Raw genomic sequence first — 17319 nt, 5'->3', positions numbered from 1 at the left:
GTCAGTTATGAGGTTGGTAGAGTCAGCCAGGCAGCAAGGGACGCTGACATGAGTGGAGGTAGGGAAGGCGAGAACAAGGGGAAGGGCCGGCTGGCAGGAGCGGTGTCAGGAGGGGTTATGACAGGACTGGTCACTGGTTGATGTGGGGAATGAGGTAAAGGCATTGCAGTTGTTTGTCAGCTTTGTGTGGTGGAAACATGTCCTGTGAAGAATGACAGACGGTGGGTGCCAGAGCTGGACATTGGTGTGATTCTGGTGACTCACTTGCTAGAGGAAGGAGGTCCCCTGAACTTTTTCATTAATGGAACAAATTCCTTCAGCCTTAAGGACTGTTACTGGATTGAGAGTTTGATTAAGATCTTGTTTCTGTGGAATCTACATGAAATTCTAGTGTCTCTACACACATTTCAGGGGTATCTAGATATAGTCCACTTTTTTTTTTTTAAGTTTGTTTATTTTGAGAGAGTGAGAGAGAGAGAAAATGAGTGGGAAAGGGGCGGAGAGAGAGAATGCCAAGCAGGCTCTGCACCATCAGCATGGAGCCCAACGTGGAGCTCAATCCCAGCTGAGACCCCATGAGATCCCCTGTGAGACCATGACTTGAGCTGAAATCAAGAGTCAGATGCCCAGTGCACTGAGCCACCCAGGCGCCCCGATACAGTCTACTTTATAGCACATTTATTTTTTTAAATAATTTTAAAATTATTTTCTAAAGTGATTTATTTATTTATTTAAGTAATTTGGTGGGGGGGAGAGCACAAGCGGGGGAGGGGCAGAGAGAAGGGGACAGAGGATCCAAAGAGGGCTCTGTGCTGACAGGCTGACAGCAGTGAGCCCGATATGGGGCTCAAACTCACAAACCGTGAGATCATGACCTGAGCCAAAGTCAGACGCTCAACCGACTGAACCACCAAGGTGCCCCTTATTTATTTGTTTTAAAATGTTTATTTATTTTTGAGAGAGAGTGTATGATTGTGGGAAGGGCAGAGAGAGAGAGGAACAGAGGATCCAAAACAGGTTCTGCACTGATAGCAGAGAGCCCAACATGGGGCTGGAACCCACAAACTGTGAGATCATGACCTGAGCTGAAGTTGGATGCTCAATTGATTGGGCCACTGAGGCGTCCCAGTTTTTTAATTTATTTTTTTAAGTAATCTTTATACCCAACGTGGGACTCGAACTCATGACCCCAAGATCTAGAGTTGCATGCTCTTCTGACTGAGCCGGCCAGGTGCCCCTGTCATGGGCACATTTAAACAGGAGTTGTTTTGGGATTGATCATGAGCAAGTTTTAATAAATTTTGGCCTGTGGTTAGAGGTGAAAGTGCCCTAAGACAAATAATCACTTCCCAGTAGTAAAAGTGACATTAGGTTGAGGAAAACTTTGAATTCGTATGATTTCACCAAGGGAATGGTGGTTACTCTTTTTTTTTTGAATCACTGCTGTATAGTCTTTTTCCCTTTATCATTTTTTCTTAATTGATGTAGTTATCTAGTCCCACTTTGGTTTTCTCAAATAACCAAGTGTAACTCTGTGTTTGTTTTTTAAATCCAGGATGTTGTTTTCCAGTGGCTCACGACAGGAGACATCCACTTAAACCAGATTGATGCTGAGGACCCAGAGGTAGGGGTCTGTGAATCATTAAAAAACTTCAAAGTGAGTGGCACCTGGCTGGCTTGGTCAGAAGAGCATCTGACTATTGATCTCCAGGTCATGAGTCTGAGCCTCACATTTGGCGTGGAACTTACTTAAAGAAAAAACAAAAAAAACCCTTCTAAGTGAACAAATGGGTCCAGCCTGCCAGCACCAGCTCCAAAGGATTATGTATCTCTTACTTTATCTGTAAGACAGATGGAAAGAAGTGATGCTTTCTGGGGTGATGAAAACCACATTATAAAAAAATGATCAGTGAATTATAGAATTAATTGAGATGGGAACCTCTTTATATGTATATGCCAAGCTTTCAAGATCATTATTTGTAGAGAAATACTTCTTTCAGAAATACGAAGGATATAAAAATAACTTTTTATGAATAAACATTATCTGAATTTAAATTTTAAACTGTAATTTTGGTGCCTTTAGGAAAAACAGTCCTAAAGCCCTTAGGATACTATTTATCAGATGATGGAGAGTGAGACCAGCATGGAAATAGGGGCCAGAAACCTGCTTTTCTGTCCTGCTCCATTCTGGCCATCAGACCTTAAGCAGGCTATTTCTTTCTTTTTTTATTTATTTTATTTATTTTTTTAACATTTATTTATTATTAAGAGACAGAGAGACACAGAGCATGAGTAGGGGAGGGGCCGAGAGATGGAGAGACACAGAATCCGAAGCAGGCTCCAGGCTCCAAGCTGTCAGCACAGAGCCCGACGCAGGGCTCAAACTCACAAACTGCGAGACCATGACCTGAGCCAAAGTTGGACGCTCAACTGACTGAGCCACCCAGGCGCCCCATTAAGCAGGCTATTTCTAACCCTTTCTTGTCCTGGTTTTCTCATCTCTCACAGACACACCAATATCTGTACTCTCTGTCTCACAGGATAATTGTGAGACCTCAATTAATAGATGTGTACTTACTTATTAAATTAAAAGGTGTAGGAAGTGCTATACAGCTGTCAGACTTTCTTAAACCCTTGTATTTATTATATACAAGCACTGTGTATCATATACTTCCACATAAATCATCTTATATAATCCTTACAACAGCCCTGGGAAGGAGATGGTCTTATTCTCATCTTAGAGATGAGGAAATGGAAATTCTGCAAGATTGCAGTATGCCCCAAGAGCAAACACTTGCAGAGCCAGAACCGAAACCCAGGTCTCGATTCAAAGTCTGCTTGTTCTGGAGCGCCTGGATGACTTAGTCAGTTAAGCATACGACTCTAGATTTTGGTTTAGGTCATGATCTCATAGTTTGTGAGATCGAGCCCTGTGTTGGGCTCTGTGCTGACAGTGTGGAGCCTGCTTGGGATTCTCTTTCTCCCTCTCTCTGCCCCTCGCTCCCACGCGTGCCTGAGTGTGTGTTTTCTTTCTCTCTCAAAATAAATAAAAACCCCAAAAATGTTTATTTTAAAAAATAAAAAAATTAAAACAAAAAACAAAAACCCAAAGTCTACTTGCTCTACAATTGTGTCTCTGTTTCTTAAACTCTGAAGTGTCAGGAAAGTGATTTCCTGGCTGTGGATAGCAGGGAGTGGGTAAGAACATGGTCAGAAATGGTGGACTGCTGCCTGCTTCCTCCCTCAGCTGAGGGTGTGGCCTCCCCAAAACCGACTTGGGTTAGGAAACAGAAGAGCCCCGTGTCTAAAACATTCCCTCATACGGAAACATGAAGTATATGGATGTTTTGCTTGAATTCCTCCCGAAAAGTGATATAAGCCTCCCAAATAAAACAATTGGGGTACAGTCAGGAATTCACTTTTCAGATCTCACAGGACCCAACTCTTGAGTGGATGGCATCTTTGGCAGCTGCCAGTCCTAGTTAGGGCATTGGGGGCCGAGGGAAGCAGCACTATGAGATGCTGTGTCTGCTCCTGGTCTTTGTGGCCACCTGCTCTTACTAAGTTTCTGCCATTCCTGTTTTCTAGCTGAGGAAATGGAAGTAAGTACATTCTTCAAGGTCCCTGCTGAGATTGATACCTGACCAGCCATAACTAATGCGCATGTCAGGCTGATTCTGGAGCCTGTGCTTTTCTGCTGCTCTGTTGTTGACTGTCTACCGCACGCGACACTGGACTGGTTCAGAAGGGAAGTGTCAATAGGGAGCCAGAGGAAGATGGGGTCGTTGAGGCCTTTCTCTAAAATCATGCAGTCTCCTGTATGTTCTGCATATGAGACCTGGTGCAAATGTCCTTTGCATTGTAAGGCTTTGGCAAGTAAAATGCTGGGCCCAGTAATGCTGCAAAGTAAGAAATTCTGAAAATCCAAACTTCATATGATTTCAGATAAAATCTTATGTTGGAATAGGTTTCAAACCCAGCTCAGTTTCAAATGTTACTTAATGAAATGGTAGCTGAGTAAAGAGCTAAGAGGATTTACATGACAAGTTTTAATCTCTAAATCTGCCTGGGGCGCCTGGGTGGCGCAGTCGGTTAAGCGTCCGACTTTAGCCAGGTCACGATCTCGCGGTCCGTGAGTTCGAGCCCCGCATCGGGCTCTGGGCTGATGGCTCACAGCCTGGAGCCTGTTTCCGATTCTGTGTCTCCCTCTCTCTCTGCCCCTCCCCCGTTCATGCTCTGTCTCTCTCTGTCCCAAAAAAAATAAATAAACGTTGAAAAAAAAATTAAAAAAAAAAAATCTCTAAATCTGCTAGGAAGTCATGAAAACCAGTGGTCTTGGGAACACTCTTATGTTTCTGTCTGGACATCTAAGGTCTTGATGGTTTTCTGAGCTAGGATTTGGTAGCAAGTCTCTGTGCAAAGATTCGAACCATCCTCAGGACCTTTGGGATGCTTGGCCCTTACTGATGTTCCTGCTGTGCGTGTCCTGACACAGTCAGGGCCTTTGTTATTGCTCTCACCTTCAACCCGCATTCTGTTACCGGGTTGAAACCTCTAACACAGACATATCTCTTGGGACATACATCTCTTGGGATATAGAGAAAAACGAGCCTGTTTGTATAGGCTTATTTCTGTAATGCCTAAGTGTGTTTCCTCAAGTTCTGGCACTGGAAAATGTGGAACACATTGTTGCAGCGGACTTCAGAGGGCAATTAGGAGTCAACTTCTTGTTGTCAGCACGCCTTTATTTAAAGTTAAATGTACTTTTTAGGTAGGTAATGCATTCACAGTTGGGAATTCAAAAGCATACGCAATGAACAGTTTCCCTCCTGTTTTTGCTGAACCACTTTGTCCCCCTCCCCAGTGACAACAATCTCAATTGTTTCTTGTATATTCTTCCAGAGATGTTTTATATATCTATAAGCAAACAAGTATGTGTGTGTATCTCCTTCCTTTTTGTTTTACACAAATGGTACTGTATACACTGTGTGTATTCACCACCTTAGTTTTTAAAATTGGCAATATGTCTTAGAGATGTTTCCTTATTTACATATAAAGAGCTTTCTTTCTATTTTTGTTCATTTTGTTTCTTTAAGACTATTTTCTAATGTTTGTACTGTAGTATGTTTAACCAGTCTCCTATTGGTGGACATTTAGGTTTTCCTGGTCTTTTACAGTTACCAGCACACAGCATGTGTCATCATTTAGGGCTCTCAGCAGTGCTGGAGGCATGTCCTTGGTTAGGTGAGAAGGGCTGGGATCTAGTGTCCAAGTGGGAGGGTCATCTGTGCCGGGGTCACAGGCGGTTCATACATATAACAGGAGAGGAAGCCGAGTATAAGGCCTAGATGCTGGTGGGTGGATAGCTGTAGTGGGAGCTTGTGGACTGTCTTTTATGATTGCTTCTGTTTTCTCAACTGAAATAGAAAATAAGGTCTTCAGCTAAAATTAAGAAAGGTAAAATTGTTTGAGATGGATGAAGTGACAAAAGGAAGGTATTGCCTAGGACAACGGGAAGTGAATGAACTAGGAAAATACAGCTGATTGCTGAGCACTTGAGGTCAGTGGTCATGAAATCAAAAGGAGGCCAGTCGGCATGGTTGTTTATCCAGCTGTGTTCAGTACTGCATGAGGAATTACAGAGTTGGATTTAACCAGCGTTGGGGTTTAGCCAAGTGACTTTTATTCCTCTTTCCACATGAAATGGCTTATTTAAGGTTTAGTTGTTAGTGACCAGAGACAGTGAAATCTCTTGGCAAGAGCAGAACTATTGCAGTTAGACAGATGAAATTCTTACTCCTGCCGTGCTGTGTGATGAACCCTCTTGTGGCTTTCAGATTTCCGACTACATGATGCTGCCCGACACAGCCACCCTGTCAGAGCGGCTTCGAGTGTGTCTCCAGGAGGGCGATGAGAACCCAAGAGACTTTACCACCCTCTTCGATCTGTCCATTTACCAGCTGGATACCACCTCCCTCCCCAAGGTCATCAAGTCAGTACCTGTAGCTCTCAGCTGCACTGCACTTCATTCTTGAGTGTTTGGTTTGAAAACATGAGCCTGGGGATGGGAGATAGGGTCATGGCATATGTGGTATGCAAAACATGTTCTCAGATCTCTGATGAGATCGAAAAAGATAGCTGAGAAAATTGGGGTGGGGGTTGCAGTTATTAGTCCCCTGTTGTGTCCCAGGCTCTGTATCAGGCATTTGGGGCAACCAGCTTGTCCTGGTTTGCTTGGGACTTTCCTGGTTTCCGCAAAGAGGGTCTCATGCCCCCAGGAGCCCCAAGTAAAGTGAGTTGGTTAGGCAAGGTGCCCTGCAGGCACTGCATGTTATTACTTCACTTCATACTTTGAATTGCCTCTGAATTACCTGCTGCATTTCCAGCTGAGGAAACAGGTTTAGGGAGGGTAAGGTCTTCTCCCAAGGTGGGAGCCTGAATGGCTTTCAGACTGGGGCTTTCCCTTGTTTCATTGCCTGCTCTGTTGCCTGCTTGTTGTTATTGTCCATTCCTAATGACAGGGACAGGGACTGAGGGCAACATTTTTCAGCCTCTTTGGCCAGGCATGGGGTTTACATCTGGATAAACCAAAGGCTGAGGGTGTAAACTACCGATGAGTGTCTAACTTCCTCCTGCTGTATTTATGTTCAGGTTCCCCAGATACTTACTGACCACCTCCTGTGCCAGGCACTGTGTCCACAGTTCATGGTTTAATGGAGGAGACAGACAGAGGCTGTGGTGCAAGGTCATTGTATTAATGCTAAACATGGGCATAATGAAGAGTGAGAATTTGACTCTTAAGTGGGTGAGCCGGGAAGCCTTTATGAAAGAGGGGCCCTCTTAGCCAGGCATTGATTCTTTCAACAAACAATTTAGGGGGCCTTGTGTCTGCTTGGCACTGTACTGGGTGCTCCCCCGTAAGGGGTGAAGAGGCTTCAGGAGATGGCAGGGATGTTCAGAGAGAGAGGTGGGCAATGATGTAGCTTCTGTGCAAAGCCCACATGTTCACGTGTGTAGGTGTGTCCAGGCAAGGAAGTTTATTTCTAACTGCTCTTTGAACGGCATTTAGCCTTGACTTCAAATGAGGCCAACTTAGTAATAGTTGAAAGCTTGGTCCTCTGAAGTCCCCTGCAACAATCTGTTCTGTGTTCTCCAGCACAGGCACTTGAGGAGACCTGCCTGAGCATCACAGAAATAAGCCAAGGCAGACAGCCTGAGGCTCAGGGCAAGGGCCTAATTTATGAATGGGATGCTAGTAAAGACCTCTAGAGGAGGGACAGGATTGAATCTGTTTTCTAAAACCAGATAAAACAATGCCTTGCAGCAGTTTATACAATTAATCGGGGGAAAAAAAGTAGAAGAAACCAGCTAGGCGACTGTTGACAGTAGATTGGAGGGTTGAGGGACGACACTGGTGGGAGCAGTAGCTGTGGTTTCAAGAGATGTTTGGGAAGAAAGAATCCTAAGCCACAGGCCATGGAAGGCTGTGATGGCAAGGTCAGAGATAGTGGTTTCTCCCTCAGGGATCTGGGCACCTGGCAGTGCTGTGGACTGGCTCTCAGGATGCGGGGAGAGGAGAGAGAGAGGAGTTCTGCTCCAGGTGCCTCCATCTGATGTGGCTGAGAGGTTGCCCTGTGAAGAATGCAGGTGGAACCACCAGTGTAGATGTTGAAGAGGCCTAGAGAAGGTGATTAGAAAAGTGGGGGAAGGGCTAGGTACTCTCAAGGACAGCACTGGAGTGGGAATTGGGCTGGAGACAGGGCCTCACAGCTACCCTTGCTTTTGAGGAGGAGAAGAGGAGGCTTTGGCAAGCTGGGGAGGAGCTGGAGGGGCAGGGGAGTGCGGGCAGCAGGAGAGTCCCTGGAAGGGTGTGGGGCAGGGAGTAGGAAAGAACTGGGAAACTGGGAAACCAGATGGCCTGGAGATGGGCCCAGGGCTCCTCCTCTGTGGTTGGAACTTTTCTCAGAATAACTAAAGGCACAGCAGGCTGCCCCACTTGTGAGTTACAGTCCACCCAGTTTCTGTCTTTGCTTTCTGTCATCTTCTGATGTGGTTTACGTCAGGGTGTTGTGACTGTGCTGAATGTGGGATTGATTGGAACCATTATTTTAGTGCCATCAGAGTCAAGTAGTAGATATTTTGGAGCTTAGATAGCTCTTTTAATTGAATTTGTCTTTTATACCAAAGCAAAGGACAGTAGTTACGGGCCAGTTTCTATATGGTGCTCTTAGGAATTTATATTTGTTAGTAACATCTTTTGAATACAATTCCTCTTTTCTAAGTAAAAATTCGATTAGCCTTTAAATATTTAAACATCTGAATGATGTTGCTCTGAAGTAACTTCATTTGTCCATCTGGTATTTACTGATGCCTGTGGGGGTGAGGTAGAGACAAAGAGCGTGGAGTCCCTGCCTTCTGAGTTCATGGACTGATGGGTTGGGGACTGAGACATAGAGTGGTGAAAACACAGTGCCAGAGGTCAGGCCAGGGTGTTCTGGAAATAGATAACTCAGCCCCATTTCATAGGTTTCTATTTAACATTGGCATTTGTTCCTCCCCTTATCCCCCCCGCCCAGCACCCCCACCCCGCAGTCAGCTTTCTGAATTAGGTTTTCTTGGTTTTAAGATTAGTTTCTCCACGCATCCCCCACTCCCATCAAGCGCACGGTGACTCGTAGGTGGAGGAAGATTTGGGCGAGTTGCGAGCTGAGCAAGAAAGAGAAGATGCACTGGCGTTTGTTTTATTATTCACACAGGGCTTCAGTGTAGCCAGCTCCATCTGCAGACAGAGAGCAAAAAATCATGGCTGGGATGGCCAAGGCCAGAAAATCATGGCAGCAGGGTTCTTCGTGTGCCAGTGGTGGGACCTTTAGCTTAAACATTGCCCCTAATGACATTCTGCCTTCAGTATAGACCGAGTCATAGGGCTTTGGGTTGGCAGGGATTGGCCAGCTCTGAGTTCTGATCTTCCCTTTGTCACTCCTTACCCTTGTGACCTTGGGAAGCTTCTTTATCTCTATACTTCTGCTTTTTTTTCTATAAGAGATTATACCCACTGACCAGGGTTGTTTTGCAGTCAGTACTCAGTGAAAGTTATTCCTGTTCCCTCCCGAGGGATCTTCTGCATTGCCAGGAAAGCTTCTTCTCCCCAGGCACCTGGGAATAGTGGAGGCAGTGATAGCAGTCAGCTCAGCTAAGTGCCTTTCTGAAGTCACAGACCTCTTTCCTTTCTAAAATCACTTGTCCATAGAAGCAGGCATGAACTTTGTTCACACCCATTGACATTTGCTTGTTTAGCTTAATTTTAAAAGGTCACAAATGTGTTCATAGTTTAAATTAGGTGAGTATATTTTAATTTGCCTCATTTCCAGAGGATTCAGCCAGCTTACAAAATTATTACGGTGCAAAAGGATAAAAGGAATGTTTGAGAGAATGGAGGCAGAGGGGAAGCCATAATCAAAAAGAAACGCAGGGGTAAGGTCAGCACTTGACTCTGTAAACTCATCACTGGCGTTCTGCCTCGGCTCTAGCCACTCTGGCTGCCCTGAGGTTCTGTGAAAATATCTAGCACCCTTATTCCTGTTCTCCTTGCTCTTGCCTCTGCCTGGGATACTTTTGAAAGTAAGTGCATGACTTCCTCCCTCACTTCACTCAGGGCTTGTCTCACTTCTCTCACTTCTTCACTCAGGGCTATACCCCCTGCCTCTTCCCTGTCTTTATCCCTCTGTCCTGGTTTGCTTTTCTTCTTACTACGTATTGGTACCTGTCATCTAGGGTCTTGTTTATTGTGTGTCTCTCCTCTAGTAGAATGTAAGTTCACGAGGGCTGCCTTGGTCTCTTGTCTTCACCGTTGCTGTTCTCCTGGTGTATAAAACCGCCTGGTGCACAGTACATATTCAGTAAATACTTGCTGAGTGAGCACACAGAAGTATATATTGTACAGATCTGTTCAGTTGCAAGAAGCAGACTTCAGATTTGACTCCTGTCTCTTGGTGGTGAAAAAAAATAAGGAAACAGAGTGAGTTACCACATTTATAGTGTCCACTGGGTAAAAATAAAAAGCCTGTCTAGGAGAAGCCTGATATGAAACTTGAACAAACTTTCCCCTTCAGTTCACAGTATAGTTGTGCCGTGTGATACAGTAGGGAATATTCGTGAAAGGATTGTTACATTACATATACCAACACATTTTGTGTGCTTTTCTGTGAAAGTGTTGAACCACGTGATTTGATGGAGAACAGCACAGTGTGGTCAGTTAGATGTGCTTTGCCACAGTGTCTCATCCTGATTCCTGCTTTTTTTGTCTTCTTGCTAACACAGGGCCCATGAACAGCTAAATGTGAAACATGAACCTCTCCAGCTCATCCAACCTCAGTTTGAGACCCCACTGCCAGCCCTTCAGCCAGCGGTGAGTAGGTGTGCGTGGGGGATCCTGCTACAGAACCCCACTGTTTGTCCTTACTTTCCAGCTGGGCCATCACATGGGTCCTTCTCCCAACCATGTGTATTTGTACACCCAATGCATGTGGTACTTCTCAGGAAGTTGTGTTTCTCTGGCTCTAAACATGCAGAGACCAAACCTATTAGTACTCCTTAGGAACTTCCACTGGGTGTAGCTCCCAACTGAGAAATCAAGGGCGTGGACTTTTCTGGTTGTTAAGCATTTCCCATCTGTGTACTTGGAGGGCATATAGGAGAAATCCTGGGTGGAAAGGAGGAAATGCTTTGTACTGCAGCTTTCTAGGCAACAGGCCCTCAGATTCATAGCACAGTCTGTAGCCCAGGGGGTAGTCACGTGTGCACAGGTCACTTTCAACATTCCAGTCCAGCATTAAGTCAACTTACCTTCAAAACTCTCTTATCCCACCACATTCTGGAATACACTTTCTACATGGATCTACATCTGCTTCCCCAATTTCTGCCCCTAATGAACTCATAGTTAAATGAGAAACAAGTTGTCCAGTCAGATGTTCAACACAAATAAGCATAATTATCCCCAAGCTTTTGTCCTTGCACAAGTTAGTGGGCACTGGTGTGTCAGTTTGATCAGTTTAGTGCTGTTTTAGAGCTGGTTCTGTTTGATTGCTTACAGTGCACTAGTCCTCTTGCTTGATATGGTCTAACGGGTTAGGGCAGGAGGAGGTGACAGGCATTTGGGTGGTTCATCCCAGGGAAGGGCTGAATTGGCTTCTCATTTCCTTCCATCTTATCACTGTCAGTTGTGGCTTTGCATGCCTTCTTTCATGAAAGACCTGATTTCCTTTCAGGTTTTCCCTCCCAGCTTCAGGGAGTTACCACCTCCCCCACTGGAGCTGTTTGACTTGGATGAGACATTCTCTTCGGAGAAGGCCCGCCTCGCTCAGATTACCAATAAGTGTAAGTTTGGCCAGGTTTTTTTTTTGTTTTCTTTTGTAGGTTTTATGTAGTTGTGAACTTCTGAGATTTGCCATGAGAGAAAGCTAGAGTTTGTTCAGGGAGAACAAAATATGAATGGCAGTGTAAAATGAGAGTTTCTGTTTATTTCATGTAAATGATGTTGGTTGTTTCTCTCAGGCCAGTTTGCTCAGTGAGTTAGAACATGATGCAAAGCAGAAGCCAAGGTCTCAGCTTTAACCCCTATAGGTCTTTAGTTCTGACTTATTGAGTAACCATAGGATGCATTCTGACCCTGGCTGCCACTTAGCAAGTCTAGGTCATTGGTCATACGAGCTGTTAACTAAGAAAATTCAGTCAAGGCCAGAAGAATTATAGAGACTTCAGATCGGAAGGGATCCTGGGAGAGTTATGTGTACCCACCTTGACATGTGGATGAGGAGGTGAGGCCCCAAGCCTCATGCCTATGAGGTGAGTGGTTCTCCTGACTCTTGGCCCAGTGCTCCCCTGACATGCATAGCAAATGGGCCTGCACACAGGTGCTCAGAGGCATAAAATTAACCATCCATTTTGAGGCAGTGACCCCACTCCTGAGAATCTAATCTAAGGAGATATGTGAAGGCATATAGATGATTACTATGTTATTTATTTTTTAAATTAGGAATAAAAATTATTTACCCATTGGGAATAGGCTTAGGGTACACTAGCAGGGGAATGGTAGTAAATTGTGTCACATTTATTTGATGGGATGACATGTCATTATAAAAGAGGTTTCCAGGGGCCAGGGAGTGACACTGATAGAACTTAAGTGAGAATCCTAAATGAGGAAGGGCAGGATATAAAATTCCATGTTCACTAGGATCCTAACTATGAACAACATCTATATGTACCCAAGGACCAGGAAGGAGACTGCAAAAATAAAAACAGTTCAGTGTAGAACACCTTAACTGCATCTCTCTTCTTTGTCAAGCCTTGTGGTAAGTGCTGAACAATCAAAAATTAGCAAGATGTAGTGATTGGTGCAGTAGGAATAACACACCTGTGAAGGGTCAGATGGTTTGACCCAGCATTTCTGTTTCTAATTTATCCAGCTTATCCAAAGAAATCCTTGTAGAAATATGAAACAAAAAGTTATAGCTATAGAGATATTAATTGAAGCATTAAAAAATTGACAACAGTCTAATGGCCCATCAGTAGAGGGTTTGGTTTAAAAAATAATGAAATATTATACATCTGTTAAAGGAAAGATACAGAGCATAAATTTTGACATAAGATGTCCATGAGACATCGTTAAATAATGAAAGCAACTTACAGAACTATTATAGTTTGATCCTATTTTTTACACATATGTAAATATGTAGGCATACATGGCAATAATTACCTTATGTGGTATCAGTGGAGATAGAGTTGGGGCAAGAGATTTTTGCAGCTGTATGGTTTTGTTTTGTTTTTTTTTTTTTTTGAGAGAGAGTGTGTGTGCATGCATGAGTAAGGGAGGGGCAGAGGGAAAGGGAGAGAGAGAATCTCAAGCAGACTCCATGCCCAGTGTGGAGCCTGATGTGGGGCTTGATCTCACGACCGACCATGAGATCATGACCTGGGCTGAAATCAAGAGTCAGATGCTTAACTGACTGAGCCACCAAGACGCCCCTATGGTTTGAATATTTTAATAAAAAACTTACATTTCTATCATAGCTTTAAAAAATGCACATCAGAAGGGGAAAACAGAAAGGAATTACAGTATAGTGTAAGAAGGGCTGTAATGGCTGTCCATCCTTGATATAGGGCTGCTGGGGATGGCTGCACAGCATATCGGTGGAATAACATATCGGCTGCAATAACATATCGGTGGAATTATGAGTGATTTTTTTCTTTTTTCATTTCCTTTTCTATCATATTGCTATAATAAATGCTATTTAAAATACCCATATGCCCTTCTCATAATGGTCCTTGCTACATTCAGAGAATGGTAATTTGATTTCCTTCTAGTTCCTCCTATTCTTTGTAATGTAGGAATGCTGGATCTGGGAATAGGAGAGCCAGAGCCATTCCAGCTTTATTCTAAAGTGTATTTATTTAATTTTGAGAGAAAGAGAGAGGGAGAGGGAGAGAGGAGGCTCCTCCCTTTGTCAGCATGGAGCCCGATGCTCGAACTCACTAACTGCAAGACCATGACCTGAGCTGAAATCAAGAGTCGGATGATGCTTAACTGACTGAGCCACCCAGGCGCCCCCAGCTTTATTCTAATTAGGAGTGTCACACTTTTGTCCTGATTTATAAAAGCAGCACATCAGAGATCTCTTTAGTTTGTTACTGTGTAGGTCCTGTGGTCACATTACCCTAGGAAAAGTGAGTGATCTTGAGAGGTATAGGAACCTGACAAGGGGACACCTATACCACAGTAAGTCTATACTTTGGAAAGGACAGGAAATAAGGGTTAATCTGACTGCTCCAACTGTGCTTAGGTACTGAAGAAGACCTGGAATTCTACGTCAGGAAGTGTGGTGATATTCTTGGAGTAACCAGTAAACTACCAAAGGACCAACAAGATGCCAAACATATCCTTGAGCACATTTTCTTCCAAGTAGTGGAGTTCAAGAAGTTGAATCAGGTAGAGCCAGAAAGCCCACTGAAGTGGAAGCTCTTTGAGTGGTGGTATCTTCCATAAACTGGACTTCTCGTATTTTATGCCATTCATTCATTCTGCAAGTATTTATTAAGTATCTACTAGGTAAACAAAACAGACAATGATCCCTGCACTTATGTTCTAGCTGAAGCTTGACAGAAGACAATAAACATAATAGATAAGTAAATCACATGGTATGCTAAAAGGTGATGGCATAGAAAAAGTAGAGCAGGGATCAAGCGTGCTGAATGTGGCAGTATTAAATAGGGTGGTTAGGGTAGGTCTCACTACAAAGGTGATATTGGAGCAAAGGCCTGAAAGTGTTGAGGATTTTGCCATGCAGACAGCTGGGAGACGAACGTCCCTGGCAGAGGGAGACCTGTACAAAGTCCTGAAGGCTGGGCTTGGCCTGGCTTTTTTGAGGCATAGCAGTGATGTCAATGTTGCTAGAGAGACCTGAGCACAGGATACAGAAGCAGGCCATGAGGTCAGCACCTCATGACGGAAATCATCTTTCTCTGGACTGAGGATCAAGGGCTTTAAAATTATGCCTGGCCTTCATTTTGTCTATCCCTTGATGAGATTTCTAAAATTAAATGTTCAACCACCGTTGGAAATGGGCATTTATATACTACCTATTCTACCAATGGGAGAATAAATTTGTCCCACTTTTCTGGAGAGCTTTTTTATATTGCTCAAAAGTCCTCAAAATGTATGTACCTTTGACACAGCAATTCTAATCCTCAGAATTTGTCTTAGTAATACATCCTGAATGTGTGTAGATTTGCCAACCAGTATGCTCCGTGTAGCACTGTTTTAACAGAAGAAAAATCTTCATCAGTATGGAGCTAGTTAAGTACCAAGGGTGCATCCCTAAGATTAAAAATGTTTAGAAGAATGTTTAAGGACTTGGGAAGACATTCAGGATATGGTAAATGGGGTTGGGGGGAAGGGCTATAAATATATACATACTTAGGATTGTATGTGCTGAGTGGAATGGTTGGAATCTACTGGCAGGGACTGACTCCTGGGTACTCATGATGCTAGACGTTGGGGCTGTGGTAGTAAACAAGATGAAAGTGGCCTTTGCTATCTCTTCCTGAGCCACATGCAGTGGGGGAGACTGGAATATATAGGGGCAATTAACAGCGCTCTGATGTAATGCCGTGAGGAGCACAGAAGTGAGTTGATATAACTGCGGAGCACTGAAATGTGGAATTTTGCTCAGGTAGGTTCTCAGCAGGACTCACCCTGCTGACAAGGCAGAGACAGGCCCCTAAGGCCAAGATAAGAAGTCTGGTGTGGTATTTGCCTTGGTGCCTTCAACTGTATTTGCTCCCCGCTCATTGCGGTGGGTGGCGGGCAGTAGTCAAAAGCCCTGTCCTGATAGTGAAAACTTGATCCTCCAGCTGGATTCAGCCTTAAAGCCAGAGATTACTATATGTCCCAATTAATGATGGTTCAGAATCTTAATCAAAGTATAAAACACCAGACTTCCCATTTCATGCTTTGTACTGAAATACTAAAATTCTGTGTCTTATTTCTTCATTCAGGAACATGACATTGATACAAGTGAACCAGCTTTCCAGAACAATTTCTGAGGACCATGCTTCTTGAAGCATCTTCTGCCTTCTGATTCCTTTGTAAACTATTTTTGAATTGTTTCTCAATTCCTTATCAACGTTGTCTATACACTCTTTCTTCCATGAGTTGTGGAAGGTCTGTGCGTCTTCTGTAGTGCCCAGATAGGTATAGCGTTTCTAATAAGATCCTTATGTAAGATACATTCCATTTTTAAGATTAAACCTACTGAATCTGTACTTTTATAATTTATGAAAGTCTTTCATTGAAGTCTTTTCTTCCAACTGTAGTTCTGAATTTGAGTCTCCTTTATCAAAGGCATAGATGTCAATATTATGAATATTATTCAGCTTTTGGACTACCTCAAGGATATAAAACAAACTTAACCCACATGACCTGTTCGCCAAATGTGCTTAATGAAAAAGATGAAATAGTAGATAGATACCTTCCTTACATAGATCACTCACCCCTTGCTTTCTCAGCTGCCCCCAGGACACAACCATTTGGAGGCTGTTGTCTCCATTCACACTTTACCACCCTCCTCTGAGCTCCTGAAGCACGGAATTGTCATTTTCAGTTATGATGATGTGATCATCTGTCCCAAGGACAATGGGAAAGACTGTACGTGCTTGAATGGGACAGCTGGGTACTGGATACACTGGGGACCTGCATTGGTGGACCCTCAAAGCCAGATAGAAGATTGCAGAGCCACTACCAGTGTGTAAGGAATGTGTTGCAATGGGAACAGTTTAGCTGGTGGGCTCTATAAAGATGGGAACTGTGGAAGGAAGGCCATTTATGGAGAGTGTGATATAACCCCAAGAGGAAGTAATGCGGATGAACTCAAGTACTGTTGTAAGAAAGGTGGCATTTTGAAATAGATTTGGTCTGATGGTTGGAAGGTCAGATTGGCAAGATTTTGAGCCTGATATCCTGGGAAGTGGTGGAGCTATTGGAAGATGGAGATTCTGAGAAGTGAGCTGCTTTGGAGCATATGAATCCAGTTGAGATGATGGCAATTCATAGCAGTGGAAATAACCAGTAAATAGCTAGAAATCCGAGGTTTAGAAAAGATATCGCTATTGTTCATATGGAGTTGATAATTGAAGTCATGAGAACAGTCTACCAAGGAATTAACATTTTTAGAAATTCAGAGCCTTGGAAATAAAGGCTCACATCCTGAATTTCAAATTATTTATTCATGTTAAAGGTCTGTTCACAGGCTTCCATTCTCTCACACACTGGAGCCCTAGTGCGGGGCTTATTCAGAGTAGCCAAGTCAGAGCAGAGTCTTGGGGAAGGAGGAGACCACTTTGTTCAGAGGGTGGAATCTGGAGGCCAGCTGAGAGAAAACTAGCCATAGAACAACTGGAGTGTTGTGGCAATGTATTTGGAATACATTTCATAAATGTACTCAACTATTGTCTCCCAGCCCATATCCTCTTCTCTTACACTGTGGGTTTAATGCTCCTGCAATTGAGAGATGAGGTCCATGTTCCCTCCCTCTGAATTAGGCACTATGGTGGAAGTGACACTGACTTGTGAAGCTAGGTCATAAAAGGCTATACAGCTTCTGCCTAGTTCTCTTGGGACACTCACCTTTAGAGCTACAAGCCAACAATGGAAGAAGTCTGAGGCCACTTGGATAGACTATGTGGATGGGCCACATATAGGTGTCCTGGCCAACAGCTAGAGGTCCCAACCTATACCAGTATCACCTGCTAAACATGTGAGTGAAG

General features: G+C 43.8%; 1 protein-coding gene across 2 annotated transcripts in view; it reads left to right on the top strand.

The window, feature by feature from the left end:
- Nucleotides 1–15832, top strand: part of IFT52 (intraflagellar transport 52) — a 33998-nt gene extending 18166 nt beyond the window's left edge. Inside the window, exons 9-14 of one of the 2 annotated variants that reach the window (XM_047852493.1) lie at nucleotides 1556–1624; nucleotides 5838–5992; nucleotides 10321–10408; nucleotides 11268–11376; nucleotides 13839–13984; nucleotides 15553–15832. In XM_047852493.1, coding sequence (XP_047708449.1) covers nucleotides 1556–1624; nucleotides 5838–5992; nucleotides 10321–10408; nucleotides 11268–11376; nucleotides 13839–13984; nucleotides 15553–15600 — 615 coding nt within the window. In that variant the 3' untranslated portion in view covers nucleotides 15601–15832. The remainder of the gene's footprint in view (nucleotides 1–1555; nucleotides 1625–5837; nucleotides 5993–10320; nucleotides 10409–11267; nucleotides 11377–13838; nucleotides 13985–15552) is intronic. The other variant, XM_047852495.1, reaches the window with a different exon arrangement.
- The last annotated feature ends 1487 nt before the right edge of the window (nucleotides 15833–17319 follow it).

Source organism: Prionailurus viverrinus, chromosome A3, assembly GCF_022837055.1.
Source record: "Prionailurus viverrinus isolate Anna chromosome A3, UM_Priviv_1.0, whole genome shotgun sequence".
Lineage (NCBI taxonomy): Eukaryota > Metazoa > Chordata > Mammalia > Carnivora > Felidae > Prionailurus > Prionailurus viverrinus.
The sequence above is the reverse complement of the archived record's forward strand: the minus strand, read 5'-3'. Positions and strand labels throughout refer to the sequence as shown.